The following is a 26,771-nucleotide window of genomic DNA, read 5'->3' as shown; positions in this document are numbered from 1 at the left end:
ATGCTAGTGACTTAGTAAATGTTAGTCTCTTCCCCCTCTCTTCCAGCATATAGGGTACTATTCTGGATTGTGTTATTACAAAAAACAACCAAAAAAATTGTAGATGATCAATTGATTCCCACTGAAGTATGAAAGATTTCCTGTGCTTGCCCTCCCTGAATAATTTGTATTTAAAAGAGGGATTTAGAGAGGGCTGTTTCTAGCCAAGGAAACAGTGAAGTGCCAGCAAGTGTGCACCTCAGGCTCTGAAAGTCTGGCAGCCGGCCTGCCAGTGTGGCTTAGGTAAGGCTACCTTAGACACCACCAGGTTTAACTTTTGCAACTCTGGGAGTAGGCTGTCCCTCGTGTCCTCTGGCCTGAGGGCTCCTCGAGCTGGCTGAGCCCTGGTCATCCCCTCAGGAGCACACCCGTTCTTCTCCAGCTCTGCAGCGCCATTGACAATCCCAGGGCAGGTCTGTCGCCAGGACAAGGTGGCCTCCTCTAAAACCACTGCTTTACTGGGATCTTTCAATGCCTGGACATACAATACTGGGCTCTCCTGGAGGAAAAATTTCTGTACAGATGAAAAGAAAGGAAGAGGGAATTCAGTTCTTTAGTCTAATAGGAATGTGTGCTCATTTTTCTGGCCTGCCTACTGATCTAGTTTATAAACTCCTAATAAACAGTAAAAGTCTGAAGAACCACCACCAGTTAAGAGGGAGCCAGGTTCTGCTGGTGGGAATTCTAGATCAAGGTTTTCCAAATTTCAGACCACTGGGCCACTCTTTGATAACTACATACCGCCTGCTCTGTTCTTTTCTGTTATATTTTACATGGGTGATAACACCATGGAATCATCAGACAGATGTGCTATTTTTCTTTTTTTAAAAAGATTTTTTTAATTTATTCATGAGAGACACAAAGAGAGAGTCAGAGACATAAGTAGAGAGAGAAACAGGCTCCATGCATGGAACCCGATGTGGAACTCGATCCCAGGACCCCGGGATCACGCCCTGAGCCAAAGGCAGATGCTCAACCACTGAGCCACACAGATGCCCCAGATGTGCCATTTTTCTAATTAAATGTCATGTATAATTATTCAAAGTAAAAAGGCCTGCCCATGTAGCACACAGTGGGCAACTGTTTGGGGCCATACATTTCAAAGTGTGACCATGAGCAGGTCACTTCTCTCTGTGTCTCCATCTCCCTGACCGTGGAGTAGAAGAGTTAAACTATATGGATCTAGCATTAAGAGCAGGGATAGAAAGTATGATCTCACTGCAGTCAAATTATAGTCACATGTCTCTTCCTGGAGATATGCTTCAAAAGAGATCGTGCTTCAAAAGACATTTTGGTGTTTTGTTTGTTTGTTTGTTTGTTTAAGATTTTATTTATTTATTCCTGAAAGACAGAGAGAGGCAGAGACATAGACAGAGAAAGAAGCAGGCTCCATGCAGGGAGCCCGATGTGGGACTCGATCCCAGAACTGGGATCACGCCCTGGGCCAAAGGCAGACGCTCAACTACTGAGCCACCCAGGAGTCCCTCAGAAGACATTTTGGACACTGGTTTTATCTCTAGGTAGTGGATGTTTAGTGATTTTTATTCTCTGTAACTTTTTGCACTGTCTGAGCCTTTTACAATGAGCACATAGGATTTTGCAAAGATAAACAAAAAGCTACTTTCAAAAGAAAAAAGGAGGTCTCTTTTTTTTTAATTGAACCTCAGGCTTATTGAACTGGGTTAATTATAACAATGGGGTCAAGGCATAGAGTCATCGTTTGGAATTGCATGGGCCCCTTTATTTTGTTTAGTTAGCTAGGACCTTACTTGTTTAGTTATTTTAAATAATATAATGAACATCCATGAGCCCACCACTGAACCCAAACTCTAAAACTTTTACTCATCTATGGGGTACTTCTTCATCTCATTCCCTTGCTTGGGTGGACAAACCTCCATGCCCTCCCCACTGGGTAACCATTGTCCCAAATTTTGTGGTCTTCATCCCTTTGCAAATAAATAAATAAATAAATAAATAAATAAATAAATAAATAGTTATCACATATATCAATTTTGTTAGATAAATTTTGAGTGATACACTGGCTTAATGAGTCAATATGAGACTGAATATGAACAAATGTTGGTAAACTGGTTTATAGGAAACAGAGACAGGGGGTCCTCTTACCCCCAAATGCTCTAAGTATATTCTCAGCCTCTAATTTTGTTTATGCCATCCAGTGCTTTTCACTTGTTGTTTTTAACAAAGAGCACAAAGGAAAAATCGTCTGGAAACCCCTGCCCACGGTGCCCCCCAGTGTGCAGACCTCCACAGCTCCAGCAGCCAGCTCATCTCCTACCTGTGGTCACCTACAAAAGAGGGGTCCTCCCTAAGGGCTCATGGCTCTTTTCTCTCTGCTCTCGGAAGCTGGCACCCAAGAGTTCAAAAGCCAAAAGCGTTTGGGAGCTGGGTTATGGCATAAGAGGGCACAAACAAAGAAGAAGGGATCATTCCTACCCCCTTGAGCCTAGGGGTCTCAACATAAAATGCTTACAGAGCCAGATAGAAAACATCAGTGGCTGAAGCACAAGTTGTCGAAGATGCCCTGATGAGTGAGGGGACCTGGAGAGTGCCTGTCCAAGGGGCAGCCCTACACAGCTCCAGTCCCTGGATGTCTCCAGGAGATGCAGCCCTGGGTTCAAGATCTTTGCCCTTGCCCTCACCCTTCCTGCTCCCTTCTCTCCCACCATAACTACACCATCCCTAGCCAGAAGCTCTCTGACCTCTGAGCTGTCTCTCCAGGCATTCCTTCAGCGAACATCCTTACCCATTCTTTGGAGCCCAGACTGTAGCTTCCTCATCTCTGCCCACCCTGCAGGTGAAAACAGGCCCAGAGGGGAGGATGGGATAGCCTAGCCAGGATACCAGTGGACGGAGCCTTCTGTACCTAGTGTACAGAAAGAAGGCAGCAGGGAGCCCTGATCAGCAGCTGAGAAGCCCAGGGGGCTCCTAGGACTATTTATAAATAAAGGACTATCTTGTCCTTACTCAGACAAGCTAAGTTCATTCTAGTCTCAGGGCTTTTACACTTGCTATTCCAGCTGCTTAGTTATCATCATTCAGATCAACAATCACCTTACAGAGGGGCCTCCCGGGTCCAGCCTACCCAGAGTTGCCCCAGCTCTTCCCCACACACTCTCTAGAACATCACATCGTTTTACTGACACTGTAGCTTTTCATGATCTAATGTTATCTTCCTTGACCATTAATTTACTTGCTAGTGGTCTGTTTGTAATACCAATTATAACTCCCTGAGCGCAGGGATCCTGTTGGTCAGGCTCAGAGTAGAATTCCCAGTCTCAGTACTTGGCAGAAGATAGGTGTTCAGTAAATACTTTTTGAATAAACGAGTGAATGAATAAGTTGGGAACCACATGCATTTAAATGAGATGAATAAAATATCTTTTAAAAATTGGTTTAGATTAGGGTTTTTAAACTCAGATGCTATAGGAGCAAGACAAGCTACGTAAAGAAGTGAAGTAAACCATTTGCTAAGAGGATAAATGGTAGGGATGCCTGGGTGGCTCAGTGGTTGAGTGTCTGCCTTTGGCTCAGGTTGTGGTCCTGGGGTTCTGGGATTGAGTCCTGCATGAGACTCCTGGCAGGAGGCCTGCTTCTTCCTTTGCCTATGTCTCTGCCTTTCTCTGTGTGTCTCTCATGAATAAATAAATGAAAATCTTTAAATTAAAAAAAAGAGGATAAATGGTAAGTAAAACAGCCCCAGTGTTGGAGCTGCAATAGGGCACCATGGAGACTACAGCAAACTGTATCTGAATGCCTCACCTAAATAGGGCAACTATCACCTCAGCTCCAGCTGTTTGTGGCCGCAGGAAAATGTGAGTCTAATGTTCCCAGATCTTCTGGTTATTCAGGAAAATCCAGAAATCTGATTTTAATATAAAATTTCCAGGTTTCAAAATGCAAGCCACAAATATAGTTTGTTTGTTTGTTTGTTTGTTTGTTTGTTTGTTTTAAAGCAAAACCATCAGGGTAACCCTATAGCAACCTGGACAGGATCTGTAGACCTCCTTTCTGGGATCTGGTTTGTATATACTATCCTAAGCTCTCCCCAGGGGGCCTGATTCATCTGTCTTCCCAGCCCCCACCCAAGCCTGGGTACAGGAGGTCACTGAGTGAAACAGTTCCTCTCCACCAAGGCTGGAGTTGGCCTCACCCTGGGGTCATTTTCAGGGGGAGCATCATATAACTAAAGACAAATGAGCTCCCAACACAGAGCCACACAAACAGTCCACGTACCTTAAACCTTTCTGCTGCAGACTTGGAATTCGTGAGGCCTTTTACTGCAAAGGGCACAAAGAATACTGACAGCCGCAAGGGAATCAAGGTGCCCACCACAGTGAAGACCTGGACAAAGAGAGGTGGAGGTGGTGAGGGTCACATCCCTGTCCTTCCCTCTCCACCCCCTGAGGCCTCCATCCCTGAGTCGAGGAAGCCACAGGGCCAGACCTTGCTGCTTCTGATAGGCTGGTCCATCATTTGGTAGGGACCAAGCCAGTATTCTGGGGAGACTGGAAAGAGTGGGGATGGGGAAGAAGCAGTCATCTTGGCAACTCCATTTCTGTAGGCCTGGCTCCTGCTATAGCTTAACCACTGGATAGTTCTGCAACTTTGGCCAGGGCCCCTCCTCCAACAAGCTGAATTTTCCTGTTGGCTTAACCGCCAAAATCATCAAGCAGGTGCAGGAATAAAGGTGGGGAAACACTGAGAAAGTACACACGAGAAAGTTTGTCTACTCTCAAAGTAGCTTGGAACGATTATTGCTGTTACAATTATATTTAATCTTCCTTGCCTTAGATACTCTAGTCTTCTAATGTTCCAAATCTCCCTGCACTTCAAGCCTAATTCACACCACACTCCCTACTGGAGACTTTTCCTGACTACAACACACCACCTTCGGCACTCAGGATCCCAGAATATGACCTAAAGTACTTTGGAGACTTTCCAGTCCATGACGCATCTTCACTCCCTCCTTCATCCTTCACTGTGTGAGTGCAGTGTAACCCCAAAGTCCTATTGAGAGTTTCTCCTACAAAAGTCCCTGCGTCCACCCTCAAGCCTTCACAGGTGCTTTTCTGATGCGTGTCTGGGCCAAGGAGAAGTGCCTGCTGCCTGGACACAACGCCCCAAAGTCCTGCTGAGAGTTTCTCCTACAAAAGTCCCTGCGTCCACCCTCAAGCCTTCACAGGTGCTTTTCTGATGCGTGTCTGGGCCAAGGAGAAGTGCCTGCTGCCTGGAGCACAAACAACCCTTGGCTGCAGACTCTCAAATGCTCCCCCTCTTGCTTTGCTCTGCCCCAAGTCCACCTGGATTCAAACCTCTCCCAAAGCAGCACCCTGACTTTTCTCCTCAGGGAACTGGGATGCTACCCCAAAAAAGATAGCTGCTGCTTTTCTGGGCCAGTGTCAGACCACAAAGAGAAAACAAAAGAAGCTCTAGTTTTTTACATAAAGTGTATTCCCAGGGCCTCTCTATTTTGGGTTCAGAGAAACTCCTTAGTTTAGGATTTGCAACCTCAAGGCATATATCAGAATCATCAGGTTTTTAACTACACATTTCACCTCCCCTGTGCCCCTAGATGACTTTCTCATTTCTCCCTCCCATGTTTGCTATCCAAGGGATGTCAGTTCTTTCAGGCAGATTGAGGCAGAACAAAGTTTGAGCGTCCTAAATGTCTGGAAAATCGAAGTCTACATCTATTATCCATTTGCAAACTTTCAGATCTCTGAGCGGGGAGGTCTAAGAAAAGACACATAAGGAAAGCTCCCTATCAATATGGGGGAGGGGAGAGGGGGACAAAGCATTCCAAGCACTTACTAATGAAACCGTGAGTTTCAGTTGTAAGCATGTGTGGATGAGGAACATCACCGTTGTGGCCACCGTGGGGGCTATGAACAGGGAGGCAGTGGTCAGGCTCTGGATGATCCCAGACTTCTCCAATAGTCTCCTTTCCTTCCTTCTGAGGTCTGAGATATTTTTTAAAAAGGGAGGGGGCACTGAAATTAACCAGTTATAAGAGCATTTTCCAAAGAGCACCGAACAACTCCCAGAGCACGAAAGAACCCCCCAAAAGATGAGAGGCTTGGCCCACCATGACATCCTGAGGCTCTGAGCAGAAAAAGAGATTTTCTGTACCTTTAATTATTTTTTCAAATGGTTTCTCCCATGCATACATTTTAATCAGCTTAATGCAGGTGAGAACTTCACTGGTCACACGGATGCGCTGGTCGCTGATCTCAGATAAATGACTGTGTATCTTAACAATCTTTTTGATCAGGAGCACCTGCAGTCAGGATGCAGCAAGAGCTTCTGTTGACAAGGGCAGGAGAGTTCAGCCCAGCCTAAGTAAGGCAACTAGGAGTTTGTCCAAAGGTAAGATCCAGATGTGGGTTAAATACCCAGATTTAATCCAGCCCCATTGGAACCATTGTGACTCTAAGTTCTAGGGTCCTGCTGAAGACTTTCCAATAGAAATGTCTCCATCTTGCCTTAGGGCACCTGCCTCACACATCCTGGGAGCCTTTCTCTCCTATGTCCCAAGCCAGGCTGTGGCTAACTAAACAGAAACATGACTCCTCGGCCTTGTGGAACCCTAAACCCGCCAACAGTTACAATCACCTTTTGATCACAATACTTGTGCTGAGGGAGGAAAACCTTTGATTTCAATCATCCAGAGGAAACATACTCCAAAAGTCACTTCTCATTTGGCCCAATTTTATTTTACCTGAGTCTTTGTCAGCAAATTTGCTTCCCTTCTCCCATTATACTATACTTGGCCAAGTGTTAAATGCTATCTGGGCTATTACATTACCACATTCTGGGAAGAAGAGAAGGAACCAGACCCTTATATGGAGGATATCTACTAAGGAAAGTCCATGAAGCAGATCTGTGAGATGGACTGTTGCCCATCCTATTCACCTCTTGTTTCTTTGGCCAATGTTGTGGCCAGAGAACAGTTTGATGCAGAAAGTAAAGCTGAAACATAACCACAATGGAATGAACAGTCAACAGAAGTCAATATTTCCACTCACTAGTACCCCAGATTCCAGGGCTTTGGGGGTTCCAGGGACCATCCAACATCAAATGGGTGGCAAAGAAAGACGTTACCTCCACTGGCAAAATCAGGAGATAGCAAAAAGTGGCGGAGAGCACAGTAGGTCCAAGAATGAAGTAGGAGCTGAGAGTGCAAGAAATCAGCAACGAGCTGATGAGCCAGATCAGGGGACCGTAGTACACCCCTTCAAACAGGTAGTTTACGTCGCTGGTGAAGAAGCTGATGGCCTGTAAGACAGCAAGCCCGAGGGCACAGGTATCACCTCTTCAGATACCTGGAAGGGGCTACACATGCACTGGACCGGAAGGCTTGAGAGCAGGGTGCAAGAGACAAAAACACCAAGTTCACAACTCTCCTCTTACTCTCTCTGTGTGACCCTGGGCCCATTACTGTGCCACTCTGAGCCTCAGCTTCTCCACCTATGAAGCTGAAATAATTATACCCACTTTATATGGTTGTTGTGAGGATGTCAATGAAATATAAAGGATCTGCAGAAGCAGACTTTGCTTCATAAAAGTGATATTTTACTATACTCTTGCTATAACTTCTCATACCCAGATTCTCCAGAGAGTTACTTCTAGTCTTCTATCTCATTCTATTCTATTCATTCTACTACTACTACTACTACTACTACTACTACTACTACTATTGGCTGAATTTTTTTTTTTTTTAGGCAGGAACTAAGTCTTTTTATCCTTTTTTTTTTCTATTTTGCTATGACTCTTCTGTCCACTTCCCTGCTCCCTAACACATATTGCCCAGTTCTGTATCACATAAAAGCTGACATTCCAAATCAATAAATATTTAAGAACCAAAATCATGAATGTCTTCTAGAATGACCTATCTGAATGCCTTAAGAAGTAATTTCCTTTTCACTTTAAATTTATGTCCTTCCAGTTCCCAGGATGTGCTCCAGGTTGAATCTTTACAAAAATGTAAAATGTATAAGGAAGCATAGCTTGGTACAGCCACTTCAGAAGGGAGTTGAACAGTATCTTTAAAAGTTAATAATTGCACAAACCCCATGACTTGGCTATTTCATTTCTCTGTTGAGAAACATTCACAAGTGCTAGAGGAAGCACGCACAAGGACTTTCACTGTAGTTGTGCTTATAGCAGCAAAACCCTGGAAACATTCTAAATGTCCATTCATGGGGAAAGTTTAACCTTCCCACCTTTTAAGCATCCACCTAAGGAGTATTAGATAATACTGGGTCCTGAGGCAAACTGTCAGAGTTCATGTCCCAGACTTGTCATATACTAGCTGTAGAACCAAGGACACATTACCCAGTCTCTCTGTGCCTCAGTTGCCATAGCAATAAAATGGGAATAATAACACAATCTACTCCATAGCACTGATGTGACAACTAATGAGACAATGCATATAAAACACTTCACTTTGCCACATTGAGAATGCTCTAAGGTGGGTGGGGTAAATGTGTAGAGGTGATCAAAAGGTAAAAATGTTTAGTTATAAATAAGTATGGTGACCAGAGTTAATATTATATTGTATATCTGAAAGTTGCTAAGATAGTAGATTTTAAAAGCTCTCTTTGTGGGGAAAAAAAAATGTAACCATGTAAGGCGATGGATGGTAACTAAACTTACGGTAATGATTATTTTGCCATGCAGATTAAATCATTACCCTATATACGTTGGACAAATACAACATTATATGTCAGTTATATCTCAGTAAAAATGGAGGGGGAGGAAATGTTATAATTATAAGTAAGCATAGTTGAGAAGGAACGAGGGAGATCTATATGTGTTAATATGGAAGGCATAGTGAAGAGGAAAGAAAAGATTCAAAACAGCACAAATAATAGCATCCTTGATGTAAAAAAATCACCCAGAAAACTGTATCATATACTCTCTATTAGTAAAACAAAGTAGCAGAACATTCTAAAAGGTAGTATCATTTATGTAAAAACACATACTTTTTTTAACTTTTTTTTAATAAAAACTTTGTGTTTTTATGTAAAAACACAAGATACAATATGCTTTCTACAGAAAACCTGCATGTGTACCTGAAAAGTCTAGAAGGACACAAGCGGAATTGATAGTGGTGGTCACCTCTAGGCATATTGGAAGTGACCGGGTCTTGGGAGTCATCTATTCCACCTTTTTTTGTTTCCAAGGTGAATGGGTGCAAGTGTTTTCTATTTTGTCTATTTTTTAATTGTTTAAATTTTATTTACATTCAATTAATTAACATATAACATATTATTAATTTCAGAGATAAAATTCAGTGATTTATCAGTTGTGTGTAACGCTCAGTCCTCATTACATCACGTGCCCTCCTCAATGCCCATCACCCAATTATCCCACCTTGCCTCCAGCAACCCTCAGTTTGTTTTCTGTAGTTAAGAGTCTCTTACAATTTGTCTCCCTCTCTGATTTTGTCTTATTATATTTTTAAAATTAATTTTAAAGTAAAACTTATGGAAGCAGCTCTCTGGGACTACTCATGTGAGTAGCTACTTTCACCCCCACTTTCAAGTAGGTCATCTTGTCTTATGTTCATGAGGATGTTTGGGGGAAATTGGCCTTGCACACAGCAAGTGCTCAGGGTAGAGGCACACAGGAAAGGAACCAGGGCAGACCTCAGTGTGGAAGTTCTACTTGGCAAGGCAGGTAAGTACACTGATTCAGAGCCTGGACCCTGCAGCCAGACTCTGCTGCTCGCCAATCCTGTGACCTTGTACATGTTTCCTATTCCTTTCTTGCCTCAGTTTCTACCTCTGTGAAGATGGAGACAAAAACTGAAACTACCAAGTAAGAGGGTTGTCAGAGGAGTGACTGTGTTAACAAGGCAAAGACCTGGGGACAATGTCTGGCTTAGTGGAAGTTAGCAATTATGATGATGACTCCTCCTAAGATAAACATGGGGAAGGGCTGCCATGGATCTTAACTCCAGTCAAATGCAGGATGACAGGGAGCGCCCAGGCTCAAGGCCTAAGAGAAGTCAGTAATACAATTTAATACTTCAGAACTGCTGTCCCCTCTCTATGTGTTTTATGTGTAGTAACTCCTATGAGACAACAATCCTATAAGGCTCGTCTTATTATTCCACAGCTTCAAAGAGACTGAACAAGTGGCCTCAGGTTACAAGACTAATAAAATGGTGAAGAATAATGGCAACGATGATAAATATCTTACATTTGCTACCAACTGGGTTTAGAGGAAGCATCCGCTTGATGGCAGTGGTTAATTTAGTAGATTTTTTTTTAATATCGTCTGTTCTGTGTAATTCAAATGTTGGCATTTTCAGGGACAGAGTGTTGAATCTGAAAGGGTTTGTGTCTTTAAAGGGGGATCGTGTTAGTAGGACAGCCAGATTTGTGTTTGGTGGGGATTGGGGGTGGATGGCAGGGTCATGAAGGAGAGGACATCCATGATGGATGAATGGGATTATAAAGGAGCAGGGAGTGGGGGCAATGTGAGCAACATTGCCAGGAGGTGGAAATGCCTGGTGTGCTTGAGGACTGAAGTTTAGCTTCGCCTGGTGGAAGGGAGGAAGCCAACATAGGGCTGAAGGAGGGGAGATGGGAGGAGGTGAGATTGGACAGTTGTTGATGCCAGATCACAAAGGGTAAAGGCTCAGAGCAGTGTTGTCTTTTCTAAGAATTCAAATGTCTGTTTCAATATAAAAGTAATTCATGCTCCTCAAGGCAACTGGTAAGCAATAGAAAAATAGGGAACATGAAATTAAATATACTAAATTCTAATACCCCCATGATTGTGGGTCATAAGTTGGAGCATATTTTTCCACTCTCTGTCAACATTTGGATATTTGTGTTATGTTGTAGGAGAAGCAAGAGCAGGGAACTGATATACCAATAACAATAACCAGGCAGCTCTAAGTACTCCTCTTTGCAGGTAAGAATTAATACTCAAAGAGGTGATCTGCAGTTGCCTTTCCCTGGATTTCTCTGAGCTAGCCTATCCTTCCATACCTTCCTCCCCAGGCTGGCTGAGGGGATGCACTTCCCAAGGTGCTTCTCTGATGGTTTGTGTCTTTATGTTCATTGCTATATCCCCAGGGCCTACCACAGGGTCTGGTCCAGAATAGGCCTCAGTAACTATGTGTTGAATAAATGAATAAATTTTGTCGAAAGCCTCTGAATGCAAGCGGCATCTCCCTGGGTTAGTGTTGACCATTCTTGTGTCCCCAGAGGCAATTGTTGATGATTATCAACACTCATCCTAGGAATTGTTTCCTTTCTCTCTTAACTCCCTTTCTTCCTTCCCTTGGCCCCTAAGCCAGGGATATCTGGAGGAAGTCTAGGCAAGTATGGCCTCCGGTAAGGTGCCAGGCACTTACCTCTCCAGTGGTGATGTGTGTTAGAGACTTGAATTGTATTAGCTTCTCAAAAGCAAAGGAGAAAACAGCGGAACGAAACCTGACACCTGTGCGCTGGTTTAAGACCCAGCAGGAGCACAGACTCAGTGACTTCAGGCACTCTATGAAAAAGAGGGCAAAGCAGAGTCCCACCCCATAGGCAATATTCCCTGACCGCTCTTCAGAATATTCCAGGATCTTTGGTATAAACAGCATCTAGAAGGAAACAGGAGTTTGGATTATTCAGTGCTCCAGTTTTCTTCTGGAGAGACTTTCATCTGTCCCCTTGCATGCAGTTTAGGCTGGATGGTCAAAGTGCCCTACACTCTACTGGCTAACTGGTGAGCATGTGACCCCAGCTGGGATAATGAGACTTACTCTCTGAAATCAGAATCTTAGGCTGACAGGGTGCCTGGGTGGCTCAGTCAGTTAAGCATCTGCCTTTGGATCAGGTCATGATCCCAGGGTCTTGGGATCCAGCCCCATGTCAGACACTGTACTCAGCCAAAAGTCTGTTTCTCCCTCTCCCTCTGCCCCTCCCCCTTCTCATGTGTTTTCTCTCTCTGTCTCAAAGAGAAAGAAAGAAGGAAAGGAAGGAAGGAAGGAAGGAAGGAAGGAAGGAAGGAAGGAAGGAAGGAAGAAAGAAGAAAGAAAGAAAGAAAGAAAGAAAGAAAGAAAGAAAGAAGAAAGAAAGAAAGAAAAAAGAAAGAAAGAAAGAAAGAAAGAAAGAAAGAAAGAAAGAAAGAAAGGGAGAGAAAGGGAGAAATTAACCCTCTCCCCCCAAAAAAAAGGAACCTTAGGCTGAGGACTTAGAAGATGGGAAATAAAGTTGATTCATCTCAATCATGGTACATGGAAGCCACTAGTTTCTGCCTTCTACACTCCCATAGCTGTCCAGCCATTTCTCAAAGCAGCGGGCTTGTACTGAGCCAGGCTATGTTCTAAGTGCTTTATATATCTATCTCATTTAAGTTCACACTGAGAGGTAGGTAATGTTATGCGATCCATTTTGAACATGAGGGTTTCCAGGAGGTCCATCATAAAGAGTGTGATGGGGTTCCCTGAAGAAACTAAGGCACAGAGATGCTAAACAAATTGCCCAAAGTCATCCAGAAGTTAAGGGCCACGGCTTGAACCGAAGCAATGGCTGCAGAACTCACACTCTTAACTACTACTAGCTCTACTACCTTCAAATGTTGTCTTCTTCTGTGTAGCAACTGAGACAAGTAATTCCCAACTCCAGGTATGGACTTGAACGTACTAATCTCTAAAGCCTGGAGCCCCCCAAACCTCACGAAGCCAGCCACTTACTGGCCCTAGCACACTCATGACAGAGAAGAGGCAACCCAGAAATATATCAAAAAGAGCTCTTGTTCTTTGAAATCTCATCATCACTCGAAGCACTGAAGCTTTTTCAATCCCGTGCCTTGAGACTTCTTCTTCCCAAAGGAGGCAGAGCCTTCAAAAGAGGAAAATTGAGCCAAGTGAAATCTCTTTGCATAGAGCATTTCAAGTAAATCCCAGATATATCATTTCATTTACAAATGCTTCCGTATGTATCTCTTTCAGATAAGGCCTTTTAAAAAACTACAGTGACATACAACGGTTATCAATTAATTGCTACTAATTATTAATAACTAGTAATCATATATTAATATAATATAACACATTAATTATATATTAATAAAATTCCTTGATGGTAATTAATACCTGGTCTGTATTCAAATTTCTCTAATTATGTCAAAAACATGTTTTTATAATCAGTTGGCCAAACTCAAAATCCAAACGAGGTCCATATATTGCATTTCAGTGATGAATCTGATAGGCTTCTTGCATCTCTTTTTAACCTGTAACAGCTTCTCTTTCTCTGCATTTTCTGCTGTTTGTTTGTTGAAGAAACTGGGTCATTTATTCCATAGAATTCCCCATATTCTGGATTTGACTGATTGCATCCTAGTGGTGTTGTCTAACACAACCTTTTGTGCCTTATATTTTCTATTAAACTCCTAGCTAGATCTAGAGGTGTAATGAAATTCAGAATTCAGATCACTGGCAAAAATATTTAATAGGTGATATAGCATACTTCCTTTGCAATGTGTGGTGTTCCTCTATTAGTAATGTTCAGGGTGTCAGTGGGTTAAGATGTATTAGCCTGACTCATTCACTGCCATTCATTCATCATCATTGATGACCATTAATCCACTTCCATTAGGGCTGGTAAAACAGTGATTTCTAATTCTAGCACTCCTTCTGTACTTAACAGTTTGAATTTTTCTATAAAAATATAATTTTCAGGGCACCTGGTAGCTCAGTCAGTTAAGCATCTGACTCCTGATCTCAGCTCAGGTCTTGATCCCAGGGTTGTGAATTCAAGCCCTGTGCTAGGCTCCATGCTAGGTTAGGCTCAATGCCTAATTTTATTTTTTTATTTTTATTTTTAAAGATTTTATTTATTTACTCATGATAGACATAGAGAGAGAGGCAGAGACACAGGCAGAGGGAGAAGCAGGCCCCATGCAGGGAGCCCAACGCGAGACCCGATTCTGGGACTCCAGGATTGCGCCCTGGGCTGAAGGCAGGCGCTAAACTGCTGAGCCACCCAGGGTTCCCCTCAATGCCTACTTTTAAAAAATAAATAAAAAAGATAACTTTCCCTCTTCAACTATTTTGTTACCCTGAATAATGTCACCCTTGCTTTTATACACAAATTAAGATTCATAAAACCTAAAACTCTGACCTCCAAAAAGTTCCTACATTTATTTCAAAGTCCCCAAAGGGTGCCCCCAATGTTGGATCACTTAATTAAAAGTGTCCCCTTATTTTGCCAATTCGAGCTAAAGATGCCTAGGCTGTTCATGTTATATCCGCAAAACAGGGACACTGAAAACATTTCTTTGGGGAAAAAATTGAAAAAAGCATCAAAGAAGTTATCATGACAGCAATTAAGAATTTTGTCAACTCTCTTATCCTTTTTTATTTTATATTATGTTTGATGCAGGAGCAGGTAACTGAAAATTATCATTGTGGCGCTTCTGGCTTCCAGGGCCTTAATCTGGCTCTGGATGCTTCCTGCACATCCATGATCCAATCTGTCAGCTGCAATCACCATGTTGGCATCTACCCTTTTACTTCCTGGCTCCTGCTCCACAATGTTTGGTTCCACTGTCTGGAAAGCAATTACCACTGTCCATGATGAGAACACCAAGGACTAAACCAAGGGACTCCAGGACTCCCTGAAGCTTCCACTCCTTATGGAGCAGGAGCATGGCGGGCCACTGTTTGTGCCCAGGGCCCAAGAGCAGCTCTGCTTGTGCATGTTCTCAAACGGCTCTGTCAGCTTCTGGTTCTCATCTTCTGCCGCCAAGTCTCTCATGGCAGCCAGTTCTAGCCCTTTCTGCTCTCTACTCCTGCAGCCGTGGACACTCATGCCCAGCCTAAAGTCAGAAAGGAACAAACACCACGAGAATTTTCCTGTCCTACATTCCCTAACCTGCCATCAAAACCCCAGACTGCCTCTTCCTTCTTGAGTTATAAAATAACTGCCCCATCCCATACTCATCAGTGTGGGCCAGATAACTTGTGGGGATGGAGGAGGGGGTGGTCTGGGCCTTAGGTCAATAAAGCAGAAATGTCCCCATGACACCTGTATGTGTTAGAGGATTGTATTGCTTATGGGAAATATTACTCAGGCAAACTATGGGGCCACCTCTCTTTGTTCCAGCTCTATCTCCACATATGACCCAATACACAGAGACAAAAAGCTCTAGGGTTGCTTCAACTTTGACTAAGTAAGTTCATGTGTACTGTAGCCTACCCTCAGCTCTCCTAGCAACCATATCCATTTCTGGCCATGATTACCAGATTCAAAAGACTTGCCTTCACACTTTGCCTCCTCTGTTCATTAGCTATATAACTCTGGGAACTACATTTTACTTCTCTCAGTCCTCAGTCTCTTCATGTGTAAAGCAGGGGAAAAGCATGTGCCCTATTTCCTTGTGATGGTCAAAGGAGGCGACGGATGGGGAAATGCTCTGTGACTATAGACCAAAATGAAAACTATGGAGAATTATGATAGTCATACTGAAGATGATGGTGCTGATAATGGTGATTCTGCCGCTGGGCTGATGACAGTGGTAGTGAGGAGGACGGCTGGCAGCTTGTCAACAAATCATCCAGGAAGTAACAGCAGTTTTTCTGAAGAGCTAGGGAAGATGTACCCCAGAGCTCTGCTTGCTCAATGGGGAACACAGAGAAAGAAGCCTTCTAAAGGGGTGAACACACAGATCATTGTTGTTTTTTTTTTTTTTTTCAAAAAACATCCGAATGTGGTGTGACGGTAAAAGTATTGGTAGACAGACATACTGAGTTATAGAATAAAAATGGCAGAATTGGGACGACTGGTTAGCTCAGTGGTTGAACATCAGCCTTTGGCTCAGGTCGTGATCCCAGGGTCCTGGATCTAGTCTCACATGGGGCTCCCCACAGGGAACCTGCTTCTCCCTCTGCCTGTGTCTCTGCCTCTCTCTGTGTGACTCTCATGAATAAATAAATACAATCTTTTTAAAAATGGCAGAATCAGTGCACTCTAATAGACATAAATCAGGAAACCCTGTACTCACAATGGCCAGAGAAGAACAACCAAACACCTAACTGGTGCCTATTATGCACCAGGCATTTTCCCATGTGCTTTAAACTGAATTTATCCTCTCCTTTGATTCTTAAAACAATCCTGTGAAAGACCATAAGATCAATTTTATGATCCATTATTTTATACATAAGGACACAGGGTCTCTGTAAGGGTAAAGTGATTTGTCTGACATCATAGCTGCTAGGCAGTGAGATTCTGATCAATATCTGGCAGAGGTAGGTGCTCCCTGAAAACATTTTTTTTCCTTTTACTGAATAATTCTGAGAAACCTGAGTCAAAATTGAACCAGTTTCTGTTTTCTCAGTGTCCTAAGTCCACTAATTTGCTTTGTAAACAAATCTGAGACCTGGCAATAGTATGCCGCATTTCACAAACTTCCTTAACCAATGAATGCTCTTTTCAGGAAAGGTCTTATGGGACTACCATTTTCTGGAAGACTTTTGGAAAATGCCATTCTCTACCTGGCATCTCATGAAGTGGCTAAAGGTAGGAACACGAATATAAGACATTTGAAATCACTTATTCATTTTACCCCCATTTAATCCTTGTGAGGAAACTTAATCACACAACTAGTTAGTGATGACTTAGGTAAATCTGATTAAAGACATGAATTCTTGCTCCAGACAAAAGTCTCTAGCCTAATATATAAAATATGTGTGCCATTTCGGGATGTTCATGAACTACCGTGAGGCTTCTTGGTACCAAAGAAGAGCCAATACTCTTTGTCTAAAGACGGGCGCTGCATCTCTGGTCACCTATCCTGCAAGACATGGCCTTTAACCAATCTGGTGGCTTACTCGATATGACTTTACCTTTTAGCATTTTTGTCTGAGGCATCATGTACTGACAGCTGGGGGATGGTGTTCTCATTCAAGCGTCTCCGTACACCCTGGATCATGAAGGGGGTGAGCCATGACATCGTGAGGTAGGAGAACAGGCCAGCATCATCCATGGGCTGTGGGGCAGGAAACCTAGCAGAGAAGTCACAGGTCATGTAGTTGTCATCATTTTTTTTTTAAGATTTTGTTTATTTATTTGAGAGGGAGAGAGAGCATGTAAGAAAGAAAGCACAAGTGGGCGTAGGGAAAGAGGGAGAGAGAGAAGCAGACGCCCCACTGAGCACACAGCCCAAGGATGTGGGGCTTAATCCCAGGACACCAGGATCATGACCTGGGCTGAAGGCAGATGTTTCACTGACTGAGCCACCCAGGTGCCCCTGTATATATTTTTGTATTATATGTATATATGCATTTATGTTTTTATATATACAAATTTATATCTGTACATATGGATACATTGATATCAAATTATTAATAGTGATTGACAAAGGGATTAGAATTGGTAAAGGTACAGGAAAAGAGATTCTCACTGTTTCATTTTTTCTATATTTTGCTTATGTAATTTTTACAAAAACAGTAAGAATGGAATTAAAAGGAAATAAGGATGATAAGATCATATCCCTGGAAATGATTCACAAACATGAAATGATAACTGGATGAAGATGTTGGCATTGTGTATAATATCTACTTTTTTTTCAAAGTTGCCTTTAATGCTATCTGTTTCAATCTGAAGAAAATTCAGTTAAAAAGGAGACTCGGGGAGAAAGATGAGAAGATAAAAATGCCAAACGCACAGCATGTTTTTGTTTTGTTTTAGACAATGGGCTCTCCTTCATTCATACCCCTTCCCCGCCCCACTGCCTGCACACTGCCCCCGCAGCTGTGCATTTTGGACAGGGCTGGAGAGAGAGGGAACTGAAGGAAGGGTGGGGATCTGTACCAGGTATTGCCAGATATGTGAAACCATGAGTCATTGCAGAGAAAGGGCAAGAATCTTTGAGCAGGTACCGCTACGCTGAAGGCTGGACAGAAGCAGAATGTTTCTCTAGATGAGGCTGCCTAGGAACACTAAGTACCCAGGTTCTTATTCTCTATGGAGATGAGGACAATCTAGTGGGAACAATGTGATGGGAGCTCAAGTTTTTTTAAAAATAGGAAAACAACTGCAGGCCATTGATAGATAAAATCTTAGCAAACATGTGAGAGAAAAGAGAGGATTGTAAATAGAAAACAGAGTCCTGGAGCTCCTGGGTGGCTCAGTGGTTGAGCGTCTGCCTTTGGCTCTGGCTGTGATCCCAGGGTTCAGGATCTAGCCACACATCGGGCTCCCCAATGCTTCTCCCTCTGCCTATGTCTCTGCTTCTCTTTCTTTGTGTTTCTTATGAATAAATAAATAACATCTTTAAAACAAAACAAAACAAAAAACAATGGAGTCCTGGTGACAAAACACTAAAGAATCAGCCTAGAAGAATATTAAGGTCTTGTCCATACACAATGAATAAATGAATATGTACATGATTCTGTGCAGGACCCTGAGAGCAAGGTTTTATAAGTCAGACATTTGGGGATGGTTATTTTCAGCTATGTATACTGGAAAAGGATACATTGAATTTCCTTAAAGTTTAAGGGTCACACCATTGGGCAATTGACCCTTTCAACAGCTCCCCATTTCTCTTAGAATAAAGACTAACATACTTAATGTGCCCTGTGGAGACTTGTGGCCCTCTGCAGTCCTGTCTCATGCCACGCCCATTATCACACATGACTCCAGTGACACTGGCCTCTGCCATTCCTGAACATGTCATGTTGTGTTCTTCCCACCTCAAGGCCGGGTCTTTGCACATGCTATTCCCTCTGCCCAGGTCATTCTTCCTTTACTTTGGCCTAGTAAAGTCTTGTTTATCCTCCAGGGCCCAGCTTACATACCAAGAACCTACCAGTTGTCGCTGTTTCACTGTCTCTTTGCACCCCCACACTTTTTCATAATACATCTTCAAGCTGCTTGTAACCGTGTTTGTTTAGGAGTTTACTTGCTTATTGTCTTTCTCCCCAGTGTGTGGTCTATGATGAGCAAGGATCACATCTGTCTTGCTTACCACTGTTCCCCTGAGGTCTATCTAGCACAGTGCCTGGCATATGTAGGTGCTCAATGAACCCTTGTTGGATGGATGGATGAATGAAGGAAGGAATGAATGAACAAGGGAGTGAATGAGCTGACTCTGCCTCCCTGATGTCCTTGGGCTGCTCTGGAGGTATGTGACTGTAGTGGGTGACATGACTGTGTGGAGACATGTGGATACATCTTTGAGAGGGATCTAGGTGTTCAGGACTGAGGAACATTGCCTTAATGGGTGCTGCCCCTCAGCTCCCCATCAGAACTCACTTTGGCTTGGGACGGAAGGGAATCATGGTTCTCCAGGCAGCATTGTATCTCTCCCAAGGGAGGACTGTCGCTGGTGCTTCAGGCTTCTTCACCTGCCGGCTCCACGAGCCATCTCCTACAGTGTAAGTATTCTTGGGAAAGAAAAAATGAAAGAGCATCAGTTTCCCGACCTCATAAACACTATCTTGGAGGGTTAGACCAGCCACCCAAGGACAATGGATCTTCCCACATCAAGCTTTATATATCCTGATTTCCTAGAGTCAGACAGAAAAAGACAAGCACTGTATGATCTCACTTATATGTGGAACCTAAACACAATGACAACAGTAACGAAGTACTCAGGGAACAGATTGGTGGTTGCCAGATGTGGGGGTGGGGAGTGGGTGAAATGGGCAAAGGAGGTCAAAAGTACAGACTTCCAGTTATGAAATAAGTGTCATTGGGCTGTAATTAATGCACAGCATGGCAACTATAGTTAATAACACTGTGTTGTAGGCTTGAAAACTGCTAAGGGTTTATTTTAAAATTTCCCATCACAAGAAAAAGACTTATAACTATAAGAGGTGATGGATCGGGATCCCTGGGTGGCGCAGTGGTTTGGCGCCTGCCTTTGGCCCAGGGCGTGATCCTGGAGACCCGGGATCGAGTCCCACGTCGGGCTCCCGGTGCATGGAGCCTGCTTCTCCCTCTGCCTATGTCTCTGCCTCTCTCTCTCTCTCTCTCTCTCTCTCTCTCTGTGACTATCATAAATAAATAAAAATTTAAAAAAAAAGAGGTGATGGATGTTATGTTGTAGTAACTCTTTCACACTTTACACAAATATTGAATCGTTATGTGGTACACCTGAAACTAACATGTTTTATGTCAATTATATCTCAATTAGAAAATAAACAAAAGAAAGGCTGCGGGGTAGGGAATAAGCAATGGGCCAAGAGTCAGAACAACTGGGGTCCAGCCTCGGTTCTGCCTATGTTCACTGGGTGACTCTGGGCAGGCCACTCCACCTCTCCAGGTTCTTATCTTTGATACACACTGTAGACAAGAGTAAAGGGAGCTACAGTTAGTCACCCACAGAATGAAAGACCAAGTCACCCTCTGAAGGTAAACCTACTAAAAAGAAATCAATAAGTAAGAAAGTAACCCCCAAACATTACATGCAACCCTTTTAGTAAAGCGGGAAACAACTAAAATTTTTAAAAATATTATCTCCAGAACTTCATATAGAATAAATAATACTACCTTAAAAGCATAGTGAGGGATTGATAAGAAAAGATTCAGGAAAGTGGTTACTTCAGGTAGGGAAGTTGGGGAGTGAATTGAGGGGAGGGCCAATAGCAAGGTTCAAGTTGTTAAGTTGGTGATGGGTTTAGAGGTGCTTATTGTACTATTATAAGTAAATACATAGATAAATAGGTAATAGATAATTGATAGATGATAGATAGACTGACTGTGAAGACGTGTCACGACCAGGGCATATGATACATCTAATTGTGGAAGGCCGGGATCCATTAAAAGAAATCAAGGTTGAATAATATGACACAAAATTTTCTGATCTAATTTGTGACCATTGAGAATACCTTGTCAATTCAGCTTCCTGGTATTTTGATGCAAAGGTGACCAACTTACGTAGCTAAGCCCCGAAACCATGTCATTGCTCATGTCCATGCCGAGATTCACGAGACCACCAGAAGATCTGGGGACCCAGTGCACCCTCTTCTTGGTCATTTTCAGCTGTCTTGCCAATCCTCCGTTTCCAAGAATCAGAGAATCTGAAAAGGCAGCAGTTTAGAGCAGCTTAGATTCAACCCTGAGCAGTCAGGAGAGAGGGATATTCTCCTGCAGGGAGTGTGCTGGGGTCATACAGAAGGGTAGGCCATGTCTAGGCTCCTGCTCTTCCCTCTACTTGGAATGGGCTTGGCTCCCCCTTTCTAAATATTTACTCAGGCCTCTGATCAAGTTCACTTGGGGAAAACATCTCTAATCACCCAATGTCATCCCTATAACTTGGGCTAGGCCTGCTCATGAAATCATGCTTCTTCTCTCATCCCAGTTTGTAATTATATATTCATGTGAATCATTATTTGTTTAGAGTTCATTTCCTGCTCTAAATAGAGAGCCTCACAAGGACAAGGACATGTCTGTTTTGCTCACTATTGAATTGTTGGAGCTGGGGACAGTCCTAGGAGGATAGGAGGTGCTCAATAAATAAATGATAAATGAATGGATAAATACATGAAAGAAATTCAGTTTTGCCATTCTCTTAGTTTTCACAGACTCAGAGAGTAGAGCTGGACACAATTTAGGAAATTTAAAGAACCCAAGGTATTTTAAAAATATATTAAAATGCTTTTCATTTTTGCCTCTTTGAATGTGACTCACGCCCAGAGCATCTGTGTCCCTGAGTCGGGAAAGGGGACAGTAATTAGGGATATTTCTGAAGGAATGGAAAAAGAGTGTACAACAGGACCAGCACCATGGAGTATGACCTGTGCCTCCCAGAGCCTTGAATGCAGAAAGGCCCTGGCTTGATTGAGAGCCTGCTATCACCATCTTGAAATTATTAATAATTTTGAACAAGGAGCCCACATTTTCATTTTGCACCGGGCTCCGCAAATTATGTAGTCAGTCCTGGTGTTCAGATACGGCTCTTGATGTTCAAATATTGGATTGAGCTTCAAGCAAATAAACTTGCAGACGAACCAGTCTTGGGAGAAGATTCTCCAGATGACTTCATCCCATTCCTTTCCATCCCACTTCCTTTCAGCAAATCACAATCACAAGTGGTGGACTCCGTTTCTGGAATTCTGGTATAGAGAATGCAAGCCAGGGCATCAGGCTGCAAGCCTTACCAGCCACAAGATGGTCGAAGTGAAAGCGAAATAAGTCAGAGAAAGACAAATACTATATGATTTCACTCATATGTGGAATTTAAGAAACAAAACAGATCAACTGGGAAGGGAAGGCAAAATAAAATAAAATGAAAACAGAAGGAGGCAAATGGTAAGAGACTCTTAATTCTAGGAAACAAACAGGGTCGCTGGGAGGGGGGAAGGGAGGGGTTAACTGGGTGATGGGCATTAAGGAGGGCACTTGATGTGATGAGCACTGGGTGTTATATGCAACTGATGAGTCATGGAATTCTACCTCTGAAATTAATTATACAGTATACGTTAATTAAATTGAATTTGAATAAAAATTTTTCTTAAAAAAAAAGTGAATCTTTCAGGGATGCAGAAAAGAAGAAAGAGAGAGAATGTCACATACTATTTGTTTAAGACCCTGGGAAGAAACCAGGTTGTTGGCTGCCAGGAACTAGTCTAGGACAGACACAATAGAGTAAAACTGGCATGACTCAATAGAAGTCCCTAGGGCTAGGACCATAGCGTACTGCAGTACAGTTTATTCACTACACAAAGGTTCCCAGCAGAGGTAATGGCAGGGGCAGAAAGTGGAGGCCAACAAATTCTAGGTTACAAATTGTGTGTACCTGGCAAGCGGTTCCATCTCCTGTGTGCTGGCAGATGTCTAACTAACCTACTAATGCATTTGGTGACTGAGTGTAGTTCCAACATGAAGGCTGCTTGACATTTTGCTTTACTTTAATAAATAAGAGGAAAATGAGACATCAAAGATGTATGTTAGTTGGATCTTCACTCATTTGTTAATGACCTCAATAGTTTGCAAATACTGAAACAATACTTCCTCATTCCCTTGTGCTCTTCACAATGTAAGGGCTTCAGGCACCACATGCTTATAGATTTAACCTGCATTATTAGCATTTCCTGAATTTATTTCTTCTGCCTAGACAATCAACAAAATAATAATTTAAAAAAAGCCCCAGCTAATAAGCCTTTTTATGTCTTAAAAGATTTTATTCATTTATTCATGAGAGACACAGAGAGAGAGAGGCAGAGACATAGGCAAAGGGAGAAGCAGGCTCCATGCAGGGAGCCCGATGTGGGACTCGATCCCAGAACCCCAGGATCACCCCCTGAGCCGAAGGCAGATGCTTAACCACTGAGCCACTCAGGCGTGTCTTATAAGTCTTTTACATTTTTTTTCTTTTTTTTCTTTGCGGTGTAAATATTCCCACCATGGCTGATTTTAAGCTACCAACATGACCACTGAATATGAAGTTGGGAAGAGAGACATAGTGCTACATCATTCTGTAGTAGTTCCACCATACAGATGCAATAGATATAAGTAGTTTCAAAACGTAAATAATTGTAACATGCAGTAAAATAATTAAAGTGATATATTTTGAAGATTACCTTTGTCTTTGATATATTTAATGGCAAGTTTATATAATTTAATTTTAATAATGTTTGTGTTGAACAACTGGGCTCTCAGAATTCTTGAAACATGACAGTTCATTCTCCTGAACCAGTAGAAACAGGCTCCAGCCGACCAATGCAGATCCACCTGGAAACAGTGTCTTCCAAATCCTTCTCCCACCAGGGACATCTTTTTCCAATTCACCCCTACGTTAATGCTGGCTGGGTCTGTGGGTTAGATTTCCTGGCTCCCTTGATGCAGAGGGGAACAAGAAATAGCTCAAAACTCTGCTGAGGGGGCTTAGTGGACTAACCACACTGCAAATAAATGAGAACCATGGAAAGGTCTTGAGAGCAGAGTATGGGGCCCGCAGAGGCCTGGAACACCACCAGGCCACAGGCAAGCAGAAACGCATTAGGTGAAGGCCTATACCAGACCCTCCAAGGACAGCAGCGCTGGCAGTGACCAGGCACACAAAAGACATCGTTTGGAAAAGCTAAGGAGTAGAGGACACTGTCCCCGGGACCTTGACTCTTCCTCTGCCCCTGGCAGCTCTGAGACTGATCCTTTACTGAGGGTAACTTAAAGGAATGATTTAGATGACTGGATTTTTTTTTTTTAAAGATTTTATCTATTTATTCATGAGAGACACAGAGAGAGAGGCAGAGATGTCGGCAGAGGGAGAAGCAGGCTTCCTGTGGGGATCCCAATGTGGGACTCGATCCCAGGACCCCGGGATCGCAACTGGAGCCAAAAGCAGACACTCAACCACTGAGCCACACAGGCATCCCCTAGATGACTGGATTATACAGAGTTTTAAATGATTATACAAGAACATTTATCTTCTCTTCGTTAACCAGCAGATGGGGAGGACGACCATGTTCTTAGACACCAAATAAAGAAGTCAGATGATCTCTTGCCTTTCAGCTCGGGCTGATTTGCCAACCTAATTTATTTTGACACCCCTGCAGAGAGATGCAGTGAGGGTTTCAAAGGTGTGACCCTTGTTTCTATGCCATTTGTCCAAGACACTAACAACAGGGAAAAGCAAACCAAATGGAAATTAAGAAAATGCAAAAATGCATAATGGATATATGTTTTCAGAACACGAATGGCACATCTCAAGATAACTGGAATCCAGCCACACATCAGCACAGGCCACCTTCCAAACAATGAGGCCCACTTCTGCTTCCTTGACTGGCCAGGGGAATTCCCTCCTTGAGAAGTCCCCTGGCCTCCTAACTTCCTCTTGGGAAGAACCAGAGTGGAAGTTTATTCACTCTGATTAGTGGCAAGACCATCACTGCGGTCAGGTTGAGGACCAGGATATGACGGGAATAAAACAGAGGAAAGAGATGCTTCCAGCTGTGTTCTCCCCACCCCTGGGGGTGGAAAAAGTCTTGATTATAAACTTGTTTTAGATATAGGCTATTTGCATATGACCAAACAGTCTAGGAACAGGAGCCAGAGGGGCGTGGGTGTGCACTGCAGCAAGGTAACCTGCGGCAAGGGCTGTCTGGGGGTGCTGACTTACTTCCTTATTGTGCTTACTCCTTATCCAGCAGGATGTAGTGTCTCAGGCCAGAAGGTGTACCAGAGGGTAAGAAGAGTACTCAGGGCAAGGGGCAGAGACACCTGCAAGCCAGGCCCTGAAGAGGTTTAGGTGATTAGACCTTACTTCTGTACCTCTCCCTTCCAGTCGATTCACACCCTGTGCTATTCAACTTTCCCAGCTCAGAGGTCCATTTCCTTCTGCTAGTTTCAATAGTCTTTGGAGGCCATCACTGGCATCTTCCTGATGGCTGAATTCCCACATCCCAATGCCAGGCCTTCTCTGTTTCAGGAACTGGGAAGCTCCTTCCCATCTTGATCTTTGTGCTAGTCCTAAGCTCTGCCAAAAACATTTTCCTGCTAGCTCCTCATGGAGCTAGTCCGTTCTCACCCTTCGGGTCTCATCTCCTGGGAGTAACCTTCCCAGACTTCCCTACTGAACATTGCACTCCTCTTTCTATCACCTTCTATGTAGTTTCCTGTTTTATTTTCTTTATTTACCACTTTCTCAAATGGCCATTTCTTTCTTTCTTGGCTTATTCATTTTTGGCCTACCTCACTAGAATGTCAGCTCTTTGAAACCGGGGACCTAGTTTGTCTTGTTCTTTGATGTATCTTGAATCTAGAGTAGCACTCGGCACACAGTAGATGCTCAATAAATATGTGATAGATAAATAAATGATTCAGATGCAAAGCCTATCAAAGAAGAAGCCAGGAAAGCCATTGGGTCTCTAAAGACTTCACATGTAGATTTTTGATGCTTTCCCAGGTGGGCTGACACATCCTATCACAGATGTACAGACACAGGATTAAAAGCATGTGTTCATCAAGCAGGTAATTTATTTTTTTAAAAGATTTTATTTATCTATTCAAGAGAGACATACAGAGAGAGAGAGAGAGAGGCAGAGACACAGGCAGAGGGAGAAGCAGGCTCCATGCAGGGAGCCTGATGTGGGACTCGAACCCGGGTCTCTAGGATCATGCCCTGGGCTGAAGGAAGGTGCTAAACCACTGAGCCACCGAGGGATCCCTCAAGCAGGCAATTTAAACATGGATCCCTCCCCACAGCACAGCTTCCTTAGTGCAGTGTGTATTTAAAAACATAAATGTGGCAATTATTAAGTGACTAGAATACCAATTTAGTTTGTTGTGATTGCTGTTGTGGAAACAGGAGCATATGTGTGTAGGTTAAAAGCACGAAACATAAATGTTTTAAAATATATCACAAAGTGGGCCCCTGGGTGGCTTAGTGGTTGAGCATCTGCCTTCAGCTCAGGTCATGATCCCAGGGTCCTGGGGTCGAGCTCTGCATCAGGCTCCTCACAAGGAGCCTGCTTCTCCCTCTGCCTCTGTCTGTGCCTCTCTCTATCTATCCATATCTCTCATGAATAAATAAATAAAATCTTTAAAACACACACACACACACACACTTCACAAAGTTTCTAAGATGTTTTTTTAATTTCTTTGTTAAAACACAAGAAGCCTCAAAAAATTGGGCCTCTCCCTCTTGCACTTGGAGAGACCTCAATGAAAAGATAAGCTTTTGTGGACCTGGGCCATGCTTTTTTTTTTTTTTTTTTTTAATCACTCCATAGTCTACCACAGGGCAGGGTACTCAATGCACAC

General features: G+C 43.1%; 1 protein-coding gene across 2 annotated transcripts in view; it reads right to left on the bottom strand.

Moving 5' to 3' along the window:
- Positions 1-26,771, bottom strand: part of LOC112660253 (ATP-binding cassette sub-family C member 12) — a 162,288-nt gene that overhangs the window by 129,702 nt on the left and 5,815 nt on the right. For both annotated transcript variants that reach the window (XM_035714028.2, XM_049098184.1), the window contains exons 2-11: positions 20,946-21,088; positions 19,320-19,450; positions 16,910-17,068; positions 12,761-12,908; positions 11,432-11,665; positions 7,162-7,335; positions 6,190-6,337; positions 5,872-6,020; positions 4,294-4,401; positions 293-553 (exon numbers count right to left, since the gene is read on the bottom strand). In XM_035714028.2, the coding sequence (XP_035569921.1) occupies positions 293-553; positions 4,294-4,401; positions 5,872-6,020; positions 6,190-6,337; positions 7,162-7,335; positions 11,432-11,665; positions 12,761-12,908; positions 16,910-17,068; positions 19,320-19,450; positions 20,946-21,044 (1,611 nt within the window). In that variant the 5' untranslated portion in view covers positions 21,045-21,088. The remainder of the gene's footprint in view (positions 1-292; positions 554-4,293; positions 4,402-5,871; positions 6,021-6,189; positions 6,338-7,161; positions 7,336-11,431; positions 11,666-12,760; positions 12,909-16,909; positions 17,069-19,319; positions 19,451-20,945; positions 21,089-26,771) is intronic.

Source organism: Canis lupus, chromosome 2 (genome assembly GCF_003254725.2).
Source record: "Canis lupus dingo isolate Sandy chromosome 2, ASM325472v2, whole genome shotgun sequence".
NCBI classification, from domain to species: Eukaryota; Metazoa; Chordata; class Mammalia; order Carnivora; family Canidae; genus Canis; species Canis lupus.
The sequence above is the reverse complement of the archived record's forward strand: the minus strand, read 5'-3'. Positions and strand labels throughout refer to the sequence as shown.